Source organism: Corvus hawaiiensis, chromosome 24 (assembly GCF_020740725.1).
Source record: "Corvus hawaiiensis isolate bCorHaw1 chromosome 24, bCorHaw1.pri.cur, whole genome shotgun sequence".
NCBI classification, from domain to species: domain Eukaryota; kingdom Metazoa; phylum Chordata; class Aves; order Passeriformes; family Corvidae; genus Corvus; species Corvus hawaiiensis.
Window position 1 is genome coordinate 9,099,092 of NC_063236.1, and position 23,779 is coordinate 9,122,870.

A 23,779-nucleotide genomic window follows, 5' to 3' on the forward strand; every position below is an offset into this window, starting at 1 on the left:
CCGCGGGTGGGCGCGGAGCTGCTCCCGCCGCTCTGCCCTTGTCCCCCTCCACCTCCCCCCATGCTCGGGGACATCCCTGCTGTCCCCACCAGCACCCACCCCCCCCTACTCCCCACTGGGGTCCCCTCCGGGGCTGTGGGTGCTCCTTTGGGGGGTGCTGGGACACCCCACAGCCCGCACTGGGAGCGGGGTGCCCCTGCTGGTCCCCAGAGCCCCCAGCTGGGTGGGGACACGCTGCCGCCACAGCAGCCGGACCCCGGGGCTCGAGGGGCAGGGGGACACCCCAAGTGGGCAGCAGATGTGCCCGAGCCATGGCAGAGGTGGCCGGGATGTGTTTTCCCTGGCAGCCAGGCTCCGGCAGAAAGGGATAATGGTCCCCCCTGGAATCCCAGCGCCGCTGGAAAGCCACGCCGGGAGGGCCGTGGGTCACAGCTGTGGTTTGGGTTTAGCGGTGGCAGAGATTATCCCGAGATTATGAATCCCAGAGCATTATCCCGGCCTTCCTCAAGACTCCCCAGGGGACGGGAGGGTGGAGGTTTTGTGGGATTCACCAAAAACAAGGAGATGCCGGAATCTGGGGGTCCCCGGGTGTGACCCCATGTCCCAGCAGGCCCCAAGCAGCCTTGAGTCCAGGGACACTGAAACATTCCCTGTCCTGGCATGGATCATTCCCTGTCCTCCTCTTCCCTTTGAACCCCACACTTTTCTCCAGCGCACCCCACTTTGCTGCAGGGAGAAGAGACAGGGGACCCCCAGAGCTGGCAGTGGAAGCCCCCTGTTCCCGACAGCCCACAGGGAGAGGAATGCGCGGGATGAGCCTGGCGCTGGTTTTTTGGGATCCCGAGCTGTGCCAGAGCCGTGGCATCGGCCGGCAGGGAGAGGCCGTGGGGCTGGGGGCTGCGGGGGGCTCGGGAGGCTCGGGGGGACAGGCAGAGAGGGCAGACCGGGGGGGAAGGGGTGCAGACAGGGGAGTGCAAATAGCGGGGTGCAGATAGTGGGGTTCAAACAGGGGGTGCAGGCAGGGGGTTAAGGCAAGGGAGGGGCAGGCAGGAAAATGCAAATAGTGGGGTGCAGATAGTGGGGTTCAGGCAAGGGAGGGTTAAATCAGGGGGTGCAGACAGGGGGTTAAGGTAGTGAGGGGTAGTACGGAGGGTGCAGATAGCGGGGTGCAGATAGCGGGGTGCAGACGGGAATACAGGGAAGGAAGTAGCGGCCGCCACTCTTCCCGTTACAGCGTCATATTCCGGCCGTGCGCCGCTTTGCCCCAGAGCCCGGATAGCTCAGTCGGTAGAGCATCAGACTTTTAATCTGAGGGTCCAGGGTTCAAGTCCCTGTTCGGGCGGATCTCCTTTTTTCCACAGATGAGTTCCTTTATTTTTTATTTCCTGCCAGGATTCCCCGCGGGCGCAGCCGGGACCCTCCGGCGGGCAGCGCCGGTCGTGCCGCGGGTGGAAAAAGGTTTTTTTTGCGGGGTGAAAAAATTGGGCCGGGCAAAAAAAAAAAAAAAAAAAGAAAAGCACATCCGCCCGAACAGGGACTTGAACCCTGGACCCTCAGATTAAAAGTCTGATGCTCTACCGACTGAGCTATCCGGGCTCTGGAGCGTTTATTTGCCCACCACACTTACCAGCGCACAGTGCGGGGCGGCCGCTCCCGGCTTTTTCCAGGAAATGGGATCCGTTCCCGGCGTGCGATTCCCTCCCCCCGGGACAAACACGGCTCATTTCTGTCCGAGCGGTGCAGCCTGGGGTGCTCGGCCACAAACCCAGCACATCGCACCGGATTTTGCTGTTTACGCGCAGCGGTTCCGCTTTGGTCGCTTCCCAAGGCTCTGACAGGATTAGTTCGGAATTTTCCAAACATATTCCCAGATCCCAGCCTGGGCGTGAGCTCTGGAAATCATTCAGTGCAATCCCCCTGATACGGCAGGGTCACCTGGAGCAGGTGAAAGGGGAAAGTGTGGGTTTTATAATGAAGATAGATGGATATTCTAATATCCAGGTGGATATTCCAGTGGATTGTAATGTCCTGGGGAATATTCTAATGTCCAGGTGGGTATTAAAATGAAGGTAGCTCAGCTCTAGGACACAGGGACCTTGACTATTTTGCCGAGTCAGCGATGTCTCCATAGACACACATCGACATCTTGATTTATTCCATCCTTAAGGCTTGATAATTCCAGGGTGTCCTTGAGTCAGGGATGTACCTGCTGCCTGCTCCACTGAGCAGCTCTCCTTTCATGCTGATTAAGCTTGAAAATATACAAAGATCTTGCATCAAAGAGCTTGAGATAACATTTATTTTCCCCCCCTCCATTTTTAAATTTTTATTATTGTCGTTATCATTTATTACTAATTATTTATTTTTATTTATTACAATTTGTTGTGTCACGTAATGTAGAATAATATACTTTATTATATACAATATTGGATCCGTATTCATGACTTAGTACTATTTTATGCATTTATTATTATTTTTTAATTTTAATTTTTTTTTTTTTTTTTTTTTTTTACGTTTTCCACCAGGGCTGAGAGGACGCATCGCCGGGGTCCTCCAACCCGCTGGGCGGCGCCACATGCCCACGACGGCACCGCGTCCTTTCCAGCAGCACGTTCCGCTCCGCTCTGGGGCTTCGCCGCCATGTTGGCCGTGAGGGGAAGCGGCGGCCCGGACCCCGCTAAAATGGAGGCGCGGAGCCCTCAGGGGGTGTAGGGGCTTCGTCCCCTCCCCGACCCCCGGCCCGGAGCCCATGGAGCGGCTGTAGGGTGAGCACGGGGCTGAGGCGAAGGCGGGGGTTCCCGGGGGCATAGGGCTGAGGGGGGCGGTGAGGGAGCAGGAGGCGGTGCCGGCGGGAGGGACCTGGGGCGGCGGGAGCGTCAATGAACTTTTATCTCTTCCCGGGAAACTCTGGGACAATTGGGATTGCTCCGCCTGGAGAAGGGAAGCTTCGGGTTGATTTAATTGTGGCCTGAAGGGAGCCGGCGAGAAAGATGGAGAGGGAATGTTTACAAGGGCCTGCAATGACAGGAGAAGGGGGAATGACTTCAGACTGCCGGAGGGCAGGGATAGGTGGGATATTGAGAACAAATCCTTCCCTGCCAGGGTGGGGAGGCCTTGGAATGGAATTCCCAGAGAAGCTGTGGCTGCTCCTGGATCCCTGGATGCATCCCAGGCCAGGCTGGAGCCAGCTGGGATAGGGGAAGGTGTCCCTGCCCATGGAGCTGGATGAGCTTTAAGGCGCTTTCCAACCCAAACCACTCTGTAATTCCATGATCCCAGGATTTCACCCTCATAAACACAATCTGAGGAATGGATCCCACAAACACGAGTTTGGTTTACTTAAGGAAGTGTCAGCTGTTGGGGGAAAAACCCTGAGAAAAGCCCATTTTTTTTTTCCCCTCCTAAAATAGAGATAAATGCAAATCAGGATGTTCAGGGTGGTGGAAGTGCTTCCCCATCCCAAATTCATGGAGGGATTTAGGGGGATTTGCAGAGCAATTCGCTCTTTGTGACTTTAATCGAAGTGATCACTTTTGTTTTTCCTTCTCCTTTCCCACATTTCACAACGAAAGGAGCGTTGCACAACATTTTTTATTTGTTATCTGCTCTTATTTACCGAAGGTTTGGGTGGCATTTTGGGCAGATCTTTGGGGGAGCAGCCCAGAATTCCTGGCAGATGCATCATGCCAGCCACAAAACTCATCCCAGGTACAAATCAGTATTTTAAATGGTTGTGGGGTTTTTTTTGTTTTTTTGGTTTTTTTTAAATTAAAAGGTCTGAATTTGAGGCGTGAGATGCCCCCAGGGACTCTGATGGGGACAAATTTAATTATCAGTGACATGATGATCACATCAGTGCCTGTTTAAAGCCTCCCCTCCGGGGCTGTTTTACCTAAAATTACCTCAAATCCCAACTTTGTTTTCAATATTTTGCTTTATTTCAAAGCTGGAAAAAGCGGTCACACCTGAACCCAACCCCTGTTGTGTTTCCACTTGAAATAGAACTTAGAAACTAATTTTTTTTCCCCTTAAAACGGGACTTTCAGAAACCAAAACTGAGCTTGAATAAGTTCGAGCTTAACTTTTCAGCCATTTGAGATCTTTGCTTTCAAAAAAAGCTGCGGTCTCGTGGGGTTTTTGGTGTCTCGAGGAGGAACTTTTAGTCACAGAAGAGGCAAATGACCGCTTCCCGTGGCGGGGGTGAAGTTTTGGAGTGGAAAAATTGCTCAGCTCATGACTCCTGTGTGATTCACGATTTCCTCTCGAGACCTTGCTCTGCTCCAGGGACATTTTCTGCAGCTCCCAACGACCTGAAATCCGCCGGAGATTCATTCCCTCGGCTCCAGGTTAGGGGTTGTGAGGTGAAATATGGGATATTTCGAAATAGAGCTGGGCGGGGAAAGTGAAACTGCGCTGGCAGAGCGTGAAATTCGCCCGTTTTTTAGGAGTTTCCACCACGTGGGAGCACACGGAGCTTTTCAGGAGGCTGCATCCCTAAATTTTGTGGTGTTGGCAGCCTGGAAATGTTGTAGAGCTCAGGAACAAAACCTTAATGAACCCCAAGATTAAATCCTGGTGAAATATGAGTATTACCGAGAAGCAAACTGCCTAAACCCCATCATTTATCTGTAAAACCCGGAGGCTTTGAGTGGTAAAATCAGTGCTGAAACGGTTAAAACTCATCTCCCATTGCCTCCCTCAGCCCCTGGGGCAGCAGAATCCCTTTCTCGGAAAGGGGGTGGAGAGGAAATCCGAATTTTTTCTCCTCTTTGGGGCTGATTTTCACACCAGCCCAGCCGTTATCGGCCACTTTGGGTGCCTCCCTCCCTGCCCTGCCCCGGGCGAGGTTTGAAAAAATCGACTCACAAGAGTCCGGAGCATCCTCGGGACGTGGCAGAGCCTTCCCCGAGGGCTGTCCCACCCAAAAATCCCGGGATAACGATCCCGGGATATTCCTGACAGGGAGAGAAAGTCAAAGTCGGTAAGTCTAGCTCGTTTTAAGGGTGTTTGTGTTCAGTATTTTGGTTTTATCCGCCAGAAATCTGTTAAAATTTAGGGAAATTATAATTGGGAAGTGATTGAAGCTGTTAGAATTTGAATTATTATCGGGTCGCTGTCAGTGCTGTTTAGAAATTTGAATGTTTGACAGGCTTCAATCAACTCTGTCCAGCTCCTCTCGGGAAGATTAAGGGCATTTTTTGTTCAGTGTTTTTGATTTTATCCACCAGAAATCTGTTGAAATTTAGGGAAAACGGTAACTGGGAAGTGTTTAAAGCTGTTATAATTTGAATTATTAGCTGGTCACTGTTTGGAAGTTTGACTAATTGATTTGCTTGAATCAGCCCTTCCTAAATATTTAGAAGTGTTTGATTTTTGGGAATGATTTTATTCCATGTAGTGCCTCACAGAACTGCTGTAAAAACCCTCAGAAGCCTCTCCTAAAATCCCTAAAAATCCTTTTTAACAGGCGGGGCAGGGATTGGAAGTTCCCAGCGCTCAGAATTGGTGCTAAAATTCAGATTTTTGTCGTGTTTTGAGGTTCCAGCCTGTTTTGTCTGCAGCTGCATTCCTCAGGCAGTAGCTTGATTATTTTCAAAATACTCATTTTAAGCTCATCATGTGCCTCACATCCTGATAACCGCTGTGGGAATAAATTCATTTATCTGGGAAAATTCAGCAAAAGGCGATTTAGATTTTACTTTGAAAATTTTGTGGCATTGCAATTTCAAATCTCATTACTTGACGTTATAATTCAAAGAATTAAATTACTGCACGGATTAAAAATTGACTGGAAACATCCCCAAAGCTGCAGCTCACAGGCAAATTGAGGAGTCCATTTTGGGAGTTAATTTCCTGCTTTAGCCTAAATTTTACCGAAAAGGCTCTTGCAGGGATTATTTGCAACCAGATTCTTGTAAAAACTGAGATTTTAATCTCAATTTGAGAGCTGGGAACACATAAATTCTGACACAAGGTCAAGACTTTGAGCCAGTTCAAGCTGCTTTTTTTTCCCCCACTATTTAATTGACATTAATTCCTTTCTTTTCCAAGTTTTCCAGCCCGTTTTGAGGGAGGGATGAAAGTGGATTTGCTGAGTGATTGCTGAGGTGAAGCTGCTTTTTGGGAGGATGCCAAAACTGAGAAAGGGCCCTGAAAAATTCGAATTGTGCAGGACTTCCCCTTGTGGCCCTTCCAGGAAAGGCTCTGGCACCTCCTTCCCCAGAAATGCTGTTAAAATTCATTTATTCCCTGAATCCAGGCGTTTTTTTGGGAGGTTGCAGCAGCTTTGGGAGATTTTGGGTAATCAGGGAGGTGGGGGATGTGCCGATTGTGGCTTTTCCTTTGGGAATCAAATCAGGAGCTGCTGGAATGGGGAGAATTCCATTGGGTTGTGACTCAGTTGCTCATTCCCCACCTCTGAGTCAGGAATTTCACCCCGTGGAATTGGAATGTTTCCTGATGGAGATTCCCTAAGTTCCCCACTGTGTGTCACTGCCGGAGTCAGGGCATGGAATTCCAGAATCCCAGGATCATCCAGTCCCACCCCCAGCAGTGGGCAGGGACACCTTCCCCTACCCCGGGTTGCTCCAGCCTGGCCTTGGACATTTCCAGGGATGGAGCAGCCATGGATCCTCTGGGAATTCCATCCCATCCCCTCCCCACCCTCACAGTGAGGGATTCCTTCCCAATATCTCCCCTAAATTTCCCCTTTTTTCAGTCTGAACCCATTCCCCCTTCTCCTGTCACTCCAGTTCCTGTGGAATCTGTATTATCCCAACTAGGAATCCCCCTGGGAATGAGGGAATTGCTCCTGAGGTTTCACTCACATTCCCAAACCAGCTCTGAGCTCAGATGAGCCCCCTGGTCCTCAGTGTTCCCTGTGTTTGATGTGGATAAATCCATGGATAAATCCCTGCCCTGAGCAGGGTGGAACCCATTTGTTCCCAGCAGGAATCGGAAAATCCGGGCTGCTCCGTGGGAATGTCCCATCCCTGCTTCTCTGGCCAGTCCTTCCATGGCTGTTTGCTGGATGCAGCTTGGAATCATGGATTCTTTAGGGTTGGAAAAGCCCTTTGGGATCAGGAAATCCAGCCCAGGGATTCTTTAGGGTTGGAAAAGCCCTTTGGGATCAGGAAATCCAGCCCAGGAATCTCTAGGATTGGAAAAGCCCTTTGGGATCAGGAAATCCAGCCCAGGAATCTCTAGGATTGGAAAAGCCCTTTGGGATCAGGAAATCCAGCCCAGGAATCTCTAGGGTTGGAAAAGCCCTTTGGGATCAGGAAATCCAGCCCAGGAATCTCTAGGGTTGGAAAAGCCCTTTGGGATCAGGAAATCCAGCCCAGGAATCTTTAGGGTTGGAAAAGCCCTTTGGGATCAGGAAATCCAGCCCAGGAATCTTTAGTGTTGGAAAAGCCCTTTGGGATCAGGAAATGCAGCCCAGGGATTCTTTAGGATTGGAAAAGCCCTTTGGGATCAGGAAATGCAGCCCAGGGATTCTTTAGGGTTGGAAAAGCCTTTTGGGATCAGCAAGTCCAACCCAGCTCAACCCAACCGTGTCCCCAAGTGCCACATCCACAGGGACTTTTGAACAGTTCCAGGGATAACAACTCCACCCTGAGCAGCTCATTCCAACCTTTTCCATGATAAATTTTTCCTGCTGTTTAATCCAAACCCCCCCCGGAACAGAACAAAGCAGGAGGGGCCCAGAACAGGATTTAAAATGGGATTTTAGGGCTGATTTTAACTCCTGGATCCATTTTTAGGGCGGTGCTTGAACAGCTCCTCACTGCCAGGATGAGCTCCCCAAGCTCTGCCCAGCATCCAGCAGCCGAGAATTCCTGCAGGATCACCCTTGGACAAGCTCATCAGGTAATTAGCAGCTAATTACCCCTCATTTCCACCACTTCTCTCTGTTATTTTCTCCTCAGAGCAGTGATTTTTATTAAACCCAAGCAATATTTAAATCAGGAGAATTGATCCTAAAGGATTGGGGTTTATCCTGAGGAGTTTGTTCTCTTTCACATCACTGATTTAGGAATATTTTAAAGGGAAAAAACAGTAAAAGTGGGCGTAAAAAAATGGGATAATGCATATTTTTGTGCTGAATTTCTACTTAATTCCACTCATCACCCTCACAGTGAGGAATTCCTTCCCTAAATTTCCCCTTGTTTCAGTCTAAACCCATTCCCCCATTTCCTATCGCTCCAGTTCCTATGGAATCTTTATTATTATCCAAATCTTTATTTATGATCCATAATAGGAATCACCCTGGGAATGATGGAATTGCTCCTGAGGTTTCACCCAGATCCCAGAGCAGATGAGTCACAAGATTTGATGTCTTTGATGTGGATAAATCCATGGATAAATCCCTGCTCTGAGCAGGGCAGAACCCATTTGTTCCCAGCTGGAATCAGAAAATCCAGGCTGCTCCATGGGAATGTCCCATCCCTGCTCCTGGGGGTGACTCCGAGCTCAGTCACTGCCCATCCCAAGGCTCTGCATTCCCAGTCTGGGCTCTGCATTCCCACTCTTGGCTCTGCATTCCCAGTCTGGGCTCTGCATTCCCACTCTGGGCTCTGCATTCCCACTCTGGGCTCTGCATTCCCAGTCTTGGCTCTGCATTCCCAGTCTGGGCTCTGCATTCCCAGTCTGGGCTCTGAATTCCCAGTCTTGGCTCTGCATTCCCACTCTTGGCTCTGAATTCCCACTCTGGGCTCTGCATTCCCAGTCTGGGCTCTGCATTCCCACTCTTGGCTCTGCGTTCCCACTCTTGGCTCTGCATTCCCAGTCTGGGCTCTGCATTCCCAGTCTGGGCTCTGCATTCCCACTCTTGGCTCTGCATTCCCAGTCTGGGCTCTGCATTCCCACTCTGGGCTCTGCATTCCCACTCTTGGCTCTGCATTCCCACTATGGACTTTGCATTCCCAGTCTGGGCTCTGCATTCCCAGTCTGGGCTCTGCATTCCCACTCTTGGCTCTGCATTCCCAGTCTGGGCTCTGCATTCCCAGTCTTGGCTCTGAATTCCCAGTCTTGGCTCTGCATTCCCAGTCTTGGCTCTGCATTCCCAGTCTGGGCTCTGCATTCCCAGTCTGGGCTCTGCATTCCCAGTCTGGGCTCTGAATTCCCACTCTTGGCTCTGAATTCCCAGTCTGGGCTCTGCATTCCCAGTCTGGGCTCTGCATTCCCACTCTTGGCTCTGCATTCCCAGTCTGGGCTCTGCATTCCCAGTCTTGGCTCTGCATTCCCAGTCTGGGCTCTGCATTCCCAGTCTGGGCTCTGCATTCCCAGTCTGGGCTCTGCATTCCCACTCTTGGCTCTGAATTCCCAGTCTGGGCTCTGCATTCCCAGTCTGGGCTCTGCATTCCCACTCTTGGCTCTGCATTCCCACTCTGGACTTTGCATTCCCAGTCTGGGCTCTGCATTCCCACTCTTGGCTCTGAATTCCCAGTCTGGGCTCTGCATTCCCACTCTGGGCTCTGCATTCCCACTCTGGACTTTGCATTCCCACTCTGGGCTCTGCATTCCCACTCTTGGCTCTGCATTCCCAGTCTGGGCTCTGCATTCCCACTCTGGGCTCTGCATTCCCAGTCTGGGCTCTGCATTCCCACTCTGGGCTCTGCATTCCCACTCTGGGCTCTGCATTCCCAGTCTGGGCTCTGCATTCCCACTCTGGGCTCTGCATTCCCACTATGGACTTTGCATTCCCAGTCTGGGCTCTGCATTCCCACTCTGGGCTCTGCATTCCCACTATGGACTTTGCATTCCCAGTCTGGGCTCTGCATTCCCACTCTTGGCTCTGCATTCCCAGTCATTCCTCACAGGAGCAGCCACATCCAAGTGTGAGGGGTTAAATCCAAATTCTTTGGATTGTTTTTTGGTGGGTTTTTTTGTCTTGCCAAGGATTATTCCTGGCTGGAATTCCAACAAAACTCTGCTCTGTGTTCCAGGTGAGACCCAAACTGCCGCTCCTGAGGATTCTGCAGGCTGCAGGTGCCCAGGGCGACACCTTCACACTCAAAGAGGTGGGGTCACATTCCAGCCTTTATCCCTGGGCTTTTTTGGGAGGTGGGATGGGACTGACTCTTTAATTTCCTCTAGTTGAACCCTCGTCTTTGAACTGGGAGAGCCCCGTTTTTAGCTGGGAGAGCCCCGTTTTTAGCTGGGAGAGCCCTGTTTTTAATTGGGATAGCCCCGTTTTTAACTGGGAGAGCCCTGTTTGAACTAGGAGAGTCCTGTTTCTAATTGGGATGGTCCCATTTTTAACTGGGATAGCCCCGTTTTGAACTGGGAGAGCCCTGTTTGAACTGGGAGAGCCCTATTTCTAACTGGGATGGTCCCATTTTAACTGGGAGAGCCCTGTTTTGAACTGGGAGAGCCCTGTTTGAACTGGGAGAGTCCTGTTTCTAATTGGGATGGTCCCATTTTTACTCGGATAGCCCCGTTTTGAACTGGGATAGCCCTGTTTTGAACTGGGAGAGCCCTGTTTGAACTGGGAGAGTCCTGTTTGAACTGGGAGAGTCCTGTTTCTAATTGGGATGGTCCCATTTTTAGCTGGGATAGCCCCGTTTTGAACTGGGATAGCCCCATTTTGAACTGGGATAGCCCCGTTTTGAACTGGGATAGCCCCGTTTTGAACTGGGAGAGCCCTGTTTGAACTGGGAGAGCCCTGTTTCTAACTGGGATGGTCGCTTTTTAACTGGGAGAGCCCTGTTTCTAATTGGGATGGTCCCATTTTTAGCTGGGAGAGCCCTGTTTTTAGCTGGGAGAGCCCTGTTTGAACTGGGAGAGCACTGTTTGAACTGGGATAGCACTGTTTGAACTGGGATAGCACTGTTTGAACTGGGAGAGTCCTGTTTCTAATTGGGATAGTCCCATTTTTACTGGGATAGTCCCGTTTTTAGCTGGGATAGCCCTGTTTGAACGGGGATAATGCTCTTTTGAACTGGGATAATGCTCTTTTGAACTGGGATAGCGCTGTTTGAACTGGGATAACACCATTTTAACTGGAATAATGCCCCTTTAAACTGGGATAACCCCATTTTAACTGGGACATTTCCATTTCCCCACCTTCACCTCAATCTCCCTCCTTCCCAAGCGTTAACAATTCCAAACCTTCTGCTAAAACACAACCCTCCCTTGGCTAAAAGTGCCAAAAATCACCTGTAATTTACCTCCCACAACGCAGGCCAGCAGGATATTGTAAATCCAAGGAAATTTCCCAGGATTTTGGTGGCTGAGGCAGTGTCCTGTCCCCCACAGGTGATGCATTTCCTGGGCCAGTACATCATGGGGAGGCAGCTCTACGACAAGAGGCAGCAGCACATGGTTCATTGTGGAGGGGATCAGCTGGGAGAGCTGCTGGGACTGCAGAGCTTCTCTGTCAAGGATCCCAGGTAGGAAAAAAAATTCTCTTTTCACCAGGAAAAGCTCCTGGAGTCACTGCTGGGTTGAGGGGACAGCTCTGTCCCTTTTGTTCCTGCGTCCCCTCAAGCCTTGGGTGTTAAATGTCAGTGAAAATCTTTGTCCTGCACTGAGTTTGGAGGTGAAGTTTGTAATAAGCAATTAAAAAAAAAAATCCTAATTGGGTTTTATGGGGGCTTTCTAGGAAAAAAATTCACTGTGGGTTTGGGGTCTCTCTAGAAAAAAAATCGCTGTGGTTTTTGGGATCTCTCTAGAAGAGGTTTTTGGGATCTTTCTAGAAACACCCCCCCCCCCAGCCCAGAACTCATTGTGGTTTTTGGGATCTCTCTAGAAAAAAACCTCAGTGGTTTCTGAGATCTCTAGGAAAAAAAACCTCAGTGGTTTTGGGATCTCTCTAGAAAAAACTCACTGTGGTTTTTGGGGTCTCTCTAAGAAAAAATGTCAGTGGTTTTTGGGGTCTCTAGGAGAAACCTCACTGTGGTTTCCAGGGTCTTTAGGGAAAAAATCCTCAGTGGATTTTGGGATCCATCTAGAAAAAAAACCACCTCAGTGGCTTTTGGGATCTCTCTAGCAAAAAATTCCCTGTGGTTTCTGGAGTCTCTCTAGAAGCAGTTTTTGGGATCTCTCCAGAAACAACCCCCCTAGCCCACAACTCACGGTGGGTTTTTGGCATCTCTCTAGAAAAAAAATCACGGTGTTTTTTGGGGTCTCTCTAGGAAAAAAACCTCACTGTGAATTTTGGGATCTCTCTAGGAAAAACCTCAGTGGTTTCTGGGATCTCTCTAGAAAAAACTCACTGTGGTTTTTGGGATCTCTCTAGAAAAAACTCACTGTGGTTTTTGGGGTCTCTCTAGAAAAAAATCACTGTGTTTTTTGGGGTCTCCCTAAGAAAAAATGTCAGTGGTTTTTGGGATCTCTAGGAAAAACCTCACTGTGGTTTCCAGGGTCTTTAGGGAAAAAATCCTCAGTGGTTTTTGGGATCTCTAGGAAAAAAGATTCCCTGTGGTTTCTGGAGTCTCTCTAGAAGCAGTTTTCGGGATCTCTCTAGGAAAATCAATTCCCTGTGGTTTTTGGGGTCTCCCTGGACGCTCCAAGGGGATTTTTCCTGGCTCAGGGGGTGACGGTCGCTTGTGTCCCTTCCCCACAGCCCCGTGTACGAGATGCTGAAACGGAACCTGACGGCTGCTGCCCTCTCAGGTAGGTTGGTCACAAACCCATTCCATAAATGTTGCAATAACTGGGTAAGTACTGAAATTCAGGAGCAGATCTGTGGCTGAAGGAGGAATAAACTTCTCTCGAAGGCTTTGCCAAGCAAATCTCTCGGAGTTTGTGTCTTTTCTGTGTGTCAGGAGCTGTTTGAGTGATGTGGCTGCCAAGAAAAGCCAAATTTTGGGCCAAAGCTAAATCCTGAGCGTGGCTGGAATATCCCATCCTTTATTGAAATCAATCTTCAATCAATTGAAATCAATCTTTATTGATTTCTCAATATTTTTTCAGCTTCGGAGCTGCAACTTCTTGCTCTCACCTCGTTTGATACTTTGATGATCTCTAAGAGTTGCTAAAAACTCTGCAAGGCTTTAATCAAACACTGGAACCTTTAAAGGTCATTTCAGCTTCCCCAGCTCATGAGAGGAATCAAATCAAACTCCATCAAAATGAAAATTCTCAAATTAATCTGAGCTGGTGGCTTCCTTGCAGCCAGTTCCTGTTGTAGGGCTGGGAACGTTCACTGGGAAAAAGAAACTCCACTGTGGAGTTTTGTGCTACATTTCCTGAGGTTTTTAAACAGATAAAATGGATTTAATCCTTCAGAAGGGCTCAGGCACATGGAGAGAAATTCAAAATGAAAACGAACACTTAAAATATGGCCCTAAAGGGTTTGGTTTCCTACCTTGGATTTATTTTTACGGAAGATTCTTTTCAAGAATCTTTGGATTTATTTTCTAGAAGAATTTTTTGAATTCTTTTTGGACTCTTAACCTGTAGGATAATTGTGTGAGTGCTGTTCCCTCTTCCCAAGAAAAGCTGTGTGTGTGGAGAGCAAAGGATTCCCAGCCAAACTCTGTCCTCTGCTGCCTTTTTCCTTGGAATGTGGCCATTCCTGGTCCACTCCTGGTGTCACTTTAAGCCTGGCTCAGGAAATGCTGTCCTTAGGACTGAGTTAGGCCTGGCTGTGTGTGAGTGTGACCCAAACGAAACAAGCTTGGCAGACCAGACCTTGGAATGCACAGGGAGGGAGACTCCAGCTGTTTTCCTTCCTTTCCAGCTGTTGGGTTTCCTTCAGCCCAGCACAGGAATTACTGGATTTGGTGATTTTTCCCCCTTTTCTCTTCTAATTTCCCCCCCCTTTTCTCTTCTGATTTTCCCCCCCTTTTCTCTTCTAATTTCCCCCCCCCTTTTCTCTTCTAATTTCCCCCCCTTTTCTCTTCTAATTTCCCCCCCCTTTTCTCTTCTAATTTCCCCCCCCCTTTTCTCTTCTAATTTTCCCCCCCCTTTTCTCTTCTAATTTTCCCCCCCTTTTCTCTTCTAATTTTCCCCCCCCTTTTCTCTTCTAATTTTCCCCCCCCTTTTCTCTTCTGATTTTCCCCCCTTTTCTCTTCTGATTTTCCCTTTTTCTTTTTCTTTTTCTTTTTCTTTTTCTTTTTCTTTTCTTATGTCCCTCCCTTTTCTTTTCTAATTTTCCCCCTTTTCTAATTTCCCCCCTTTTCTTAGCCAATTTTTCCCCCCTTCCTTGTCTAATTTCCCCCCCAAGTCTGTCTCCCACGAGATGCATTTAGGAATCCCTCACCTCAAGGATGTTTTTTATGGAATATATTGGCTCCTAAAGGAAGCCTTCCAGCACCTGGAGTATTTTCACTCCCTGAAAATCCAATTTTGGAAGGATGATTCTTCCCTGTTCTAACATCCCTGCAGAGCCCAAGCAGTGATGGATGAGCCAGCTGGCGTCTGTTTTCCATCAGGGATTAAAAAATCAGCAGCTGGAAGGTGATGGAAGCGGGAAAGGAAAGCAGGAATATGGGATAGATCCCTGTCATCTCTGATCCTGGCTTTTGCTCCATTTAAAGGCCACTTTGAGGTGGAATTTTCTGCCTGTATGTGTGATTCCTGGTGGGAATCAGCCTCATCCAGCAGGGAATTTCCCTGCTAAATTGCAAGGGGAGCAGGCAGGAGCCAGCCTGGCATCTTTTGTTCTCCCTGTTCAAAGCCAGACTCAGGAAGATTCCCATTAATTGGATTGTTCCTGTTATTTAGCTTGGCCTTTTAATTAACTCCTGGGAGCAGCAGAATCAGCTGGATTCGGGTTTGTCCAGGACGTGTCCACGCTGTGTGTGCATGGAATTTTCCCTTCTTCACTCTTTATTCCTCGTGCCCACACCCTTCAGGAAGAGCTGGAATCCTCAGGATTCCAAAGAACAACCTTGCTCTTCCCTGTTGACCTTCCAGGTGGGATTCCCCACCCTCTGGAATTTGAGCAGTGCGATGTGGCCCGACTGCCATGGTGCTTTTTAGGCGACCTCAGAAGCAATTCCAAGTCCGGGGGTAACGGATCCACAGATACTCAGACTAACCAGGAATTCTTGTGGCAAGGAGCTTGGGATGGCTGTAGGAAAACAGGAATCATTTTTCACTTTGAGAAGATCCTGACTTTTCACCCAGCTGCTTCTCCAGCAAGGCGCAGACCCCAAAATCCATAAACTCATCCCTGAGGAAGCCAGGCCTTTGCTAATAAGGAATTTTCCAAGGTCTGCCAAGCGTGGCTCGTTGGTTGCTTGCTGCAGGCCCTGCATGATGTGAGAATGGCTATTTCCGGGGAAGGTTTTTCCTTGTGTTTTACCTGCCATCTGCAGATGCTGCACAGACTCTCCCAAAGGAGCAGAGCGTCGCTAAGCCCAGCCCAGACCAGCTGAAGGTAAACCCCACTGCCTGGTGGTTTCTTTTCTTGTACAGAGTTGCCCCTTCTCTGTACCTGTGCATGGTGGACTGCCAGAACTTTTTTGTTGTGCCAGCTCCTCACCTTCCTGAGAGAAAAAAAAAAGCCAAAACCGATCCCCAAAAAGAAAAAGTTCTTGGAGTCCACAGAGCAGGGACAGAGTGACCCTTCTCTGTTCTCCTCGTGACAGAGTGCCAGTCTCTGAGCGCGTTTCTCTGGGGTGCAGCACTTCCAGGCCTCAGCTTCTCCAGCCTGCTCCGTGTTTTCCTGCTTTTCCCCCTTCTATCCCACCCTTTCTCCGAGTAGGAATTGCCAAATCATTCACTGAGCCAGTTTTGTGTCTAGTTAGGATTTGTTTTCAGCAGCTTTTCAGGCAGAGGTGAAAACCTAGGAAAAATCTTGGCGCTTCCAAAGTTTCCTGGTGTGGTTTGGGATGAGGGCGGGTGGAGCTGGGAGGTCTCAGAGAGCCACAAAATCCTGGTTTTACTGCATGAAAAACGGCAACTTTGGGACTTTTGCCAAGCTGAAGATTTTTCCTAGGTTGGTTGTGCTGATTCCAGAGGCTTTAGGCTGTGTATGAGGTCAATAGTTTGTAGTTTTTATTCTCAGTTATTCCTCTTCCTGCCTGCTTGGTCTCATCCTGCAGCTGGTGCCTGGGAATGGAAGTGCTACATCTCCTTGTCCCTGCAAGCTCTGCTGGGCTAATTCCTGGATTTTCCTTCCTGCAGCTCAGCCAGGAGGAAGGGTCTGACTCTGGAATCGTGGAGGGTGACAGCAAAGCCTCTGCTCTGGCTACCTCAGAGCCCAAAAGTGACTCTTGTGAAGGTGAGGGACAATTTTCTGTGTTACCACAACATTTACAAATCCTGTGTGGGACACACAGCAGCAAAATGCTGGAGGAGGGAGTTGGGAGACTCCAAAAAAATCCCTGGTTTGGAATGGAATCATTTCAAATCTTCATGCTAAAGATGGAGAGATTGCAAATGTTCACCACAGGCGTTGTCTGGCTCACAAAGAACAAAATGCTCTGAGTGCAGTGGCAGGTAAAGCCCCCAAATCACATCTCTCACTGAACAATGCCATGAAAAAAACCTTCCAGACCTTGCTGGAGGGTGTTTTAAATGCTGGAATTATCCTTGGATCCATTCCCCTTCCCAAGGGAGGCTCCTGAGCACACAGAACCCAGCCTGGGCTGGCTGCAGTTGTTCCCTGCAAACCAAGCAGGGAACTGAACAACAATGGGGTTTTTTTTTTGGTGGATCTGTCATATTTTGACATTTCCCCATGGGATTTCTTGCTGGGTCACTCATGGAGATTTCAAATGTTTTGGGAGCAATTTTCCTGTTTTTCCACTTTGTATTCTCTCGTATCAAGGAACCTCAGTTGGAAAAGCAGCTCTTTGCAGAATGTGGGTGTTTCCAGCTCGAATGGGAGTGGTGGAAATTCCCTAGATGTACAAAACAGCCTTGGCTGTGCCTTTGAAACTCCAGGCACTGGAGGGAGGGAGATCCAAGGTTATCCTGGAATCCAGAGCGCTCAGTTTGGGATCCCGAGCTGGAAAGGAGGCTGGAGCACAGGGAGGATGGATCCCCACTTTTGTTTGAGCCTGGCTTGAGAATTCAGGAGCTGCAAACTGAATTCAAACCGGTCCTTTCTGCATTTTAAATCACTCAAGAACTCCACTCAGGGCTGGCTCGGGAAGTGTTCGTGTTTCTGTGGTGAAACTTGAGATGAAAACTCAACCTGTCCCAGTACAGGGACACTGGGAACACTGGGATGTTTCCTGAATTAATGCAGGGATTTCTGTCAGATCCAGCAGCACAGATGGGACATCCAAACCCTAAAGCTCCCAGCCTGATGCAAGAAGGACAAAATAATCCAATTTGGGCCCAGTTTTTCTCTGCTGGCCTCTTAACCAATGACTTGAACTCTCCTTGGCTCTTCCAGACAAAGACTTGATAGAAAACCTCTCCAAAAGCAAGAAGCCGAAGCTGGACCTGGTGTTTGAGGAATGGGATGTGGCTGGGCTGCCTTGGTGGTTTTTAGGCAACCTTAGAAGCAATTACAATTCCAGGAGTAACGGATCCACAGATATTCAGACTAACCAGGTGTGGAACCACTTTAAAGTGTCCTCTCCCTCTCCTCTTTTGCCTCCAAGGCAATCAAATATTCCTGGTTTTTCTCTCTTTCCCCTTCCCACTCCAGGATTTTCAGCCTCTCCCCCTGTGTGGGCCTGTCCCAGCCTTTCCTATCGGGTGGTTGGTGATTTTTAGTGGTTTTAAAGCAACCAAACTCTCCCTCAAGGCCCTCAGAGGTCCCCGGATTTCAGGAGTTGCCCTTTTTTATTGGGATGAACGTTGTAGGGTGGTGGAAGGGGAAGCAGGACAGAGGTGGAAGCTGGAAAATGAGGAGCCTGTGAGGTGGAATTTGGAAAAAGGGGGAGCCTGTGAGGTGGAAATTGGGGGAAGAGGAGCCTGTGAGGTGGAAATTGGGGAAAGAGGAGCCTGTGAAGTGGAAATTGGGAGAAGGGGGGCTTCTGAGGTGGGATTTGGAAAAAGGGGGAGCCTGTGAGGTGGAAATTGGGAGAAGGGGGGCTTCTGAGGTGGGATTTGGAAAAAGGGGGAGCCTGTGAGGTGGAAATTGGGGGAAGAGGAGCCTGTGAGGTGGAAATTGGGGGAAGAGGAGCCCGTGAGGTGGAAATTGGGAGAAGGGGGGCTTCTGAGGTGGGATTTGGAAAAAGGGGGAGCCTGTGAGGTGGAAATTGGGAGAAGGGGGGCTTCTGAGGTGGGATTTGGGAAAAGGGGAGCCCATGAGGTGGAATTTGGAAGAAGGGGAGCCCATGAGGTGGAAATTGGGAAATGGGGGGCCTCTGAGGAGGAGATTGGGAAAAGGGGAGCTTGTGAGGGAGAAATTTTAAAAAGGGGGCCTGTGAAGTGGAAACTTGGAAAAGAGGAACCTGTGAGGTGGAAATTGGGAAAAGGTTGGAAAAAGAGGAGCCTGTGAGGTGGAATTTGGAAGAAAGGGGCCTCTGAGGAGGAAATTGGGAAAAGGGGAGCCTGTGAGGGAGAAATTGGAAAAAGGGGAGCCTGTGAGGGAGAAACTGGGAGAAGAGGGGCCTCTGAGGTGGAATTTGGGAAAAGCGGAGCCCGTGAGGTGGAAATGGGAAAAAAGGAAACTTGTGAGGTAAAAATTTTAAAAAGGGGAGCCTCTGAGGTGAAAATTTTAAAAAGGGGAGCCCATGAGGAGGAAATTGGGAAAAGGGGGGGCCTCTGAGGAGGAAATTGGGAAAAAGGGAGCCTGTGAGGTGAAAATTTTAAAAAGGGGGGCCTCTGAGGTACAAATTGGGAAAAGGGGAGCCCATGAGGAGGAATTTGGGAAAAGGGGGGCCTCTGAGGAGGAAATTGGGAAAAGGGGAGCCTGTGAGGTAGAAATTGGGAAAACGGGGGCCTCTGAGGAGGAAATTGGGAAAAGGGGAGCCCGTGAGGTTGAATTTGGGAAAAGGGGAGCCCGTGAGGTGGAAAATGGGAAAAGGGGAGCCTCTGAGGTGAAAATTTTAAAAAGGGGAGCCTGTGAGGAGGAAATTGGGAAAAGGGGAGCCTCTGAGGTGAAAATTTTAAAAAGGGGAGCCTGTGAGGAGGAAATTGGGAAAAGGGGAGCTTGTGAGGTGAGAATTTTAAGAAGGGGAGCCCATGAGGTAGAAATTTTAAAAAGGGGTCTCTCAGGGTTGTGAGGTGCCCCAGGAAGAAGCTGCCCAGAGCATTGGAGGTTGTTGGAGAGGAAAATGGGATGGTGATGGATATGGAGCTGCTCCTAAAGGGCTTTTCCTGGTTTTTTTTTTCCCTCAGGACATTGACACTGCCATAGTTTCAGACACCACTGATGACCTGTGGTTCCTCAACGAGTGCCCCTTGGAGCAGGGCAGTGCTGGGCTCAAGGTGGAAGTGCTGGACTGTGAGGAGGTTACAGGAAGTGCCACAAAGGTACCACAGTTAGGCCTGGTTTAACTCATCCCATGGTGCTCTGCTGCCCTTGGAAAAGCTGGATCTGTTCCCATCCAGAGGCTAAATCCTGTTTAGAAAAGGCTGTCACCGTTCCTCACGTGTTGGGTGGTTTTCCTGTTTGGGTTTTGGTTTAAATCCATATTTTCAAGGCATAAAATTTGATTTAAAATGAATTAAACCTCTCCCAGCAAGTTAACTGGGTTTCTAACCAGGATCTGCAAGAATTACAAATCAAAAATCATGGAATTAAGGTTGGAAAAAGCTCTTAGAGTCCCGCTAAAGACTCAAAGAGGAAAATCTGATCACAGTAAAGCAGGACTAAACCAGGAAGAGTCACCAACGTTCTGCAATAAAAACACGGCAAAAAATGGCTTTTTTATTCACTTACAGAAGTGGTTTAATTAGCAGGGTGATTATATAATCGTTTAACTGGGGTGTGCAGTGCCAGGAACACGATAAATAGGGATCATTCCGACATTCCCACTCTCTGACAATGCTTCCTGGAATTCCAGGTGCCTGAGGATGTGTGCTTGGATGAGCTGGAGAATTCCCAGTGCCTGACTGATGACACGGACACAGAGGCTGCTTCTGAGGTGGGAATTCCTTGGGATCAGCATTCCCTGGGGCTGGAAGGACTCATCCCACATCTGCTGCTGGTTTTGGGGTGGGAAAAGCTGATTCTCTTGTGGGTTTCCACAGAAAAAGGGGCTGGGTGAAGTTCTATTGATATCCAGGCATAGTTTAATAAGGTTTTAATAAGGTTTTAATTCCATGTTGCCCTCTGGATGGAAATCTGGAGGATTGTCCTTGGAAGGAACCTGGAAATCTCAGGTAGCACTTTGGAATCACTGAACCCATACTCTAAAAAAACAAAAAAACCACCTTTTTAGTGGACAAAATCCCTTTTTCTGTGACAAAATCAGGGATTCTCCAAGTCCAGTGGAGCTGCCTCCTGTTTTGTGCTCTCTGGGATGGGAGGAGGATCCACTTCTGGAAAATTCCATATTTCCATGACACTGGAATGGCCTTTGTGGTGTCATTTGTCCTCTGGAATTACAAACCACAGCTGCTTTTTCCCTGTTTTAAGGACAAAACAAGGTGGGAGGAGGACCAGCAGCAATTCCTGGGCTTTCACCCTGTTCCTCTTCCCAAATCCCAAACACCAAATTCCTTCTTTCAGCTTCTCCCAATCCTGAGGCTGCCTTGGAGGGTGGTTTGAATTCCCCAAAGTGCATCAGGGGACTTTTTACAGCTGGTGACACCAAAATAAGAATTGATTTGAGGCAGAATTTTAATAATTTTAGGCAGAATTTTAATGGTTTTAACAGAATTTTAATAATTTTAGCAGAATTTTAGTGGTTTTAGCAGAATTTTCCAGCCTGGAATAAATGGGAATGTCCCTGGTTTTGGATAGCTGACTCCTGGCTCTGCACTTGGGCAGCTCCAGCCCTTTTTTGTGGGATAGTTAATTAATAAATCTATTAATTGTGCAGATTCCACAGCTCTAAGTGATGGGTGAGCCTGGAAAACAAATTCCTGCCAAATTCCAGGAGCTCTCCCCTTGAATTTCGAGGGAGGAATTGAAAATTCTGTTGAAATTAAATGAAAATAAACTGTGCTCCAGCTTGGATTCTTCCAGGGGGCTGAGAGAGAGGAAGGAGAGGAATTCATGAGGGAGAAATCTGTGGGACACACAGGGAGAAATCAATTCCAAGCCACAAAATGTTGATTTTTTCAGCTTATAAATCACTCATAAATAAAATTTTCATCACGAGCCTTCCTTGCTGCTTTTCCCACATGGCTAAAACGAGGAATACCCAAAAATACACTGATTTTTCTGCTGGAATTTTTGCCTTAAATCCCTCAGGATTGCTGGCAATGCTCCAAGTGCAGGAAGTTCAACTCTCCAGGGAAAAGGTACTGCTACCGCTGCTGGGCCCTGCGCAAGGACTGGTACCGGGACTGCCCCAAACTGCCCCATTCCCTGTCCCTCTCCAACATCAATTCCATGGAAAACCAGGAGCAGGATGAAGGGATGGACGTTCCAGACTGCAGGAGGACAATTTCAGCCCCAGCTGGCCAACCCAAACACCTTTTCCTGGGAGAAACCAAACCCCACGTGGATCCCGGCAGCTCCATCGAGTCCTTGGATTTGGCGCGGGATGGGAAAAACCGGGATTTTGCCGAGCTGAAAAAAGAGGAGGAGATGGAATCTTTGGAGAGCATCAAAACCCTGCTGAATCCCTGCTTCCTGTGCCAGCACAGGCCTCGGGATGGGAATATTGTCCACGGAAGGACTGCTCACCTGGTGGCCTGCTTCAGGTGTGCCAGGATGCTGAAGAAGAAGAGATCTCCGTGCCCCGTGTGCAGGAAGGAGATCAAGATGGTCATCAGGATCTTCATGGGGTAGTGAGGCTTTCTGCCCCTAAAATAACCCCAAAATGAGGAGGGGTTTTTTTTTGCACTCAAATCCCAGTTCCGGGGCTCAGTGTGTGCAGATCACAATGGTCGTTGGGTTATTCGTGGGTTAGCTGAGCCTTCTGACCCTAAAATAAGCCCAAAAAGAGGATTTTTTTTTGCACTCAAATCCCAATTCCAGAGCTCAGTGTGCAGGATCAGGATGGTCATCGGGATCTTCACGGGGTAGCAGGGTCACTTGAGCCCTTCTGCCCCTAAAAATAACCCCCAAGTGAGGTTTTTTGCACTCAAAATCCCATTTCAGTGTGTGCAGGAAGGAGATCAGGATGGTCATCAGGATCTTCGTGGGGTAGCGTGGCCTTCTGCCCCTAAAATAACCCCAAAACGAGGTTTTTTGCACTCAAATCCCAATTTTAGAACCAATTGTGCAGGATCAAGATGGTCATCAGGATCTTCATTGGGGTAGTGAGGGTTTCTGTCTCTAAAAGAACCCCAAAAAGAGGATTTTTGCACTCAAACCCCTATTCCAGAGCTCAGCCAGTGAAACCAAAGAAAATCAGGATTTGAATCCCACTAAGAATCCTCTGCAGGATCCACTTTTCCATGGAAATCAAACACCTTGGGATCAAAACCCCAGCTTGGAAATTTTCCCAATTTTCCAACTTCAGCCCAATTTTGCCCCTGGGATTCTTTATCCTGACCAAGAATGGAAGATTTGGGAAAAGCTGTGACTTCTGGAATGTTTTTTTTTCCATAAATCCAGACCTGTGCAATTCCTTTGGAGCTGAGAGATAAAAAATAGAAATAAATATTTATGGTGGGAGGGTGGGGGGTTTGTTTTGCATCAGTTTTCCTGAGAAGAAAAATAACTTTATTCCTGATTTTTTTTTTTATTGTTTAAGGCAGGCAGGGTGAAGATTTCCTTGCTCCCAGATGGGAAGTAATTCCAGATTTTTAATCCACAGCTCTCAGGTCACAAATCCGATGGAAATAATAATAATAATAATAATAATAATGGTATATTTTGCTTTTTTTTTTTGGACTCTTTAATTTCTTTTTTTAATATATTTAAATCTATTCTCGGTCACCCTTTCATAGCTCTGTCCAGCAGGATTCAATGCCAGAAGCTTTGGGGTATTTTGGGATGTTCCACCTGCCCTCACCTCATCCTTCAGGCTAAAAAAATCCTCATTTTTGAGGGAAAAATGGCTTTAAAATCAAAACATGAACCTTGAATTCCTTTAAAGCCCCGTTTGCACTCCGAAGGCTGTGTTGGGTGTTGATTTTTTAAATTTTTCCTGATTTTTTTTGAGATTTAACCTCAGATTCTCTGGGAATCTCTCCCAGGTGCAGAATCCCACTCCAAGCCCCGTCTTCCCTGCTTTGCTCCCCAAATTCTCTGGGAATCTCTCCCAGGTGCAGAATCCCACTCCAAGCCCCATTTTCCCTGCGTTGCTCCCCAAAATCTCCCTCATTTTTTAGGAATTCCTGCAGATCCCAATGGATCCCCCCTCAGTTCACTCTTTCCCAGCTGTCCGAGCTGGGTGACCTCGTGTGGCTTCACCTCTGGATTGTCCCCGTGGCCCCGTCCCCCTCTGGACACAACTTGGGATCCTCCTCATGTCATGGAATACAAAATTCCACCCCAAAAAAGGCACATTTTGAGTTAAACCCATCCCAAACCTCCCCTCTGAGTCGGGATTAAGTTTAGGCCCAACCAGGGGTGGCTTTGTCACCTTCACCACGAGGGGACAGCAGTGTCCCTTGGTTTGGTGCCCACGGCTCCCTTTTATCCCAATTTTAATTATTGACCCCAAAAAGAAGCTCCAGCTCCCCGAGTTTTCCCCCCCATCCCAAATCCCAGCGGTGCCCAGGGACCCCTCCAGGTGCATCCCCAACATTCCTTGGGTTTTTTTCCTTGTTTTTTATACACAAAACCACAACTTCCTCCCCTCTTTTCTTCCTGTTTTTCCTCTTTTTTTTTCTTGTTTTCCCTTTTATAACATCC

At 48.5% G+C, this 23,779-nt stretch overlaps 1 protein-coding gene and 2 non-coding genes across 3 annotated transcripts; 2 read left to right on the forward strand and 1 right to left on the reverse strand.

Annotated features, from left to right (window-relative positions):
* Positions 1 to 1,269: 1,269 nt before the first annotated feature.
* On the forward strand, positions 1,270 to 1,342 carry TRNAK-UUU. The gene has a single exon. It is a non-coding gene; the product is annotated as a tRNA-Lys (tRNA).
* Positions 1,343 to 1,523: 181 nt separating this feature from the next.
* Positions 1,524 to 1,596, reverse strand: TRNAK-UUU. The gene has a single exon. It is a non-coding gene; the product is annotated as a tRNA-Lys (tRNA).
* Positions 1,597 to 2,615: 1,019 nt separating this feature from the next.
* On the forward strand, positions 2,616 to 22,804 carry MDM4 (MDM4 regulator of p53). Its single transcript, XM_048327688.1, has 11 exons — positions 2,616 to 2,765; positions 7,764 to 7,869; positions 9,948 to 10,022; positions 11,260 to 11,393; positions 12,569 to 12,618; positions 15,270 to 15,331; positions 16,081 to 16,177; positions 17,300 to 17,460; positions 19,198 to 19,332; positions 19,866 to 19,946; positions 21,221 to 22,804. The coding sequence occupies exons 2-11, from the start codon at positions 7,795 to 7,797 to the stop codon at positions 21,761 to 21,763; spliced, it is 1,413 nt and encodes a 470-aa protein (XP_048183645.1). The 5' UTR covers positions 2,616 to 2,765; positions 7,764 to 7,794; the 3' UTR covers positions 21,764 to 22,804.
* Positions 22,805 to 23,779: the final 975 nt, after the last annotated feature.

Excerpts from the sequence above, each read along its gene's own strand:
- MDM4 (XM_048327688.1), top strand. The coding sequence starts at position 7,795 with ATGAGCTCCCCAAGCTCTGCCCAGCATCCAGCAGCCGAGAATTCCTGC. Across the intron at positions 12,619-15,269 it reads GACGGCTGCTGCCCTCTCAG|ATGCTGCACAGACTCTCCCA; the intron begins GTAGGTTGGTCA and ends TGCCATCTGCAG. Across the intron at positions 19,333-19,865 it reads TTACAGGAAGTGCCACAAAG|GTGCCTGAGGATGTGTGCTT; the intron begins GTACCACAGTTA and ends CTGGAATTCCAG.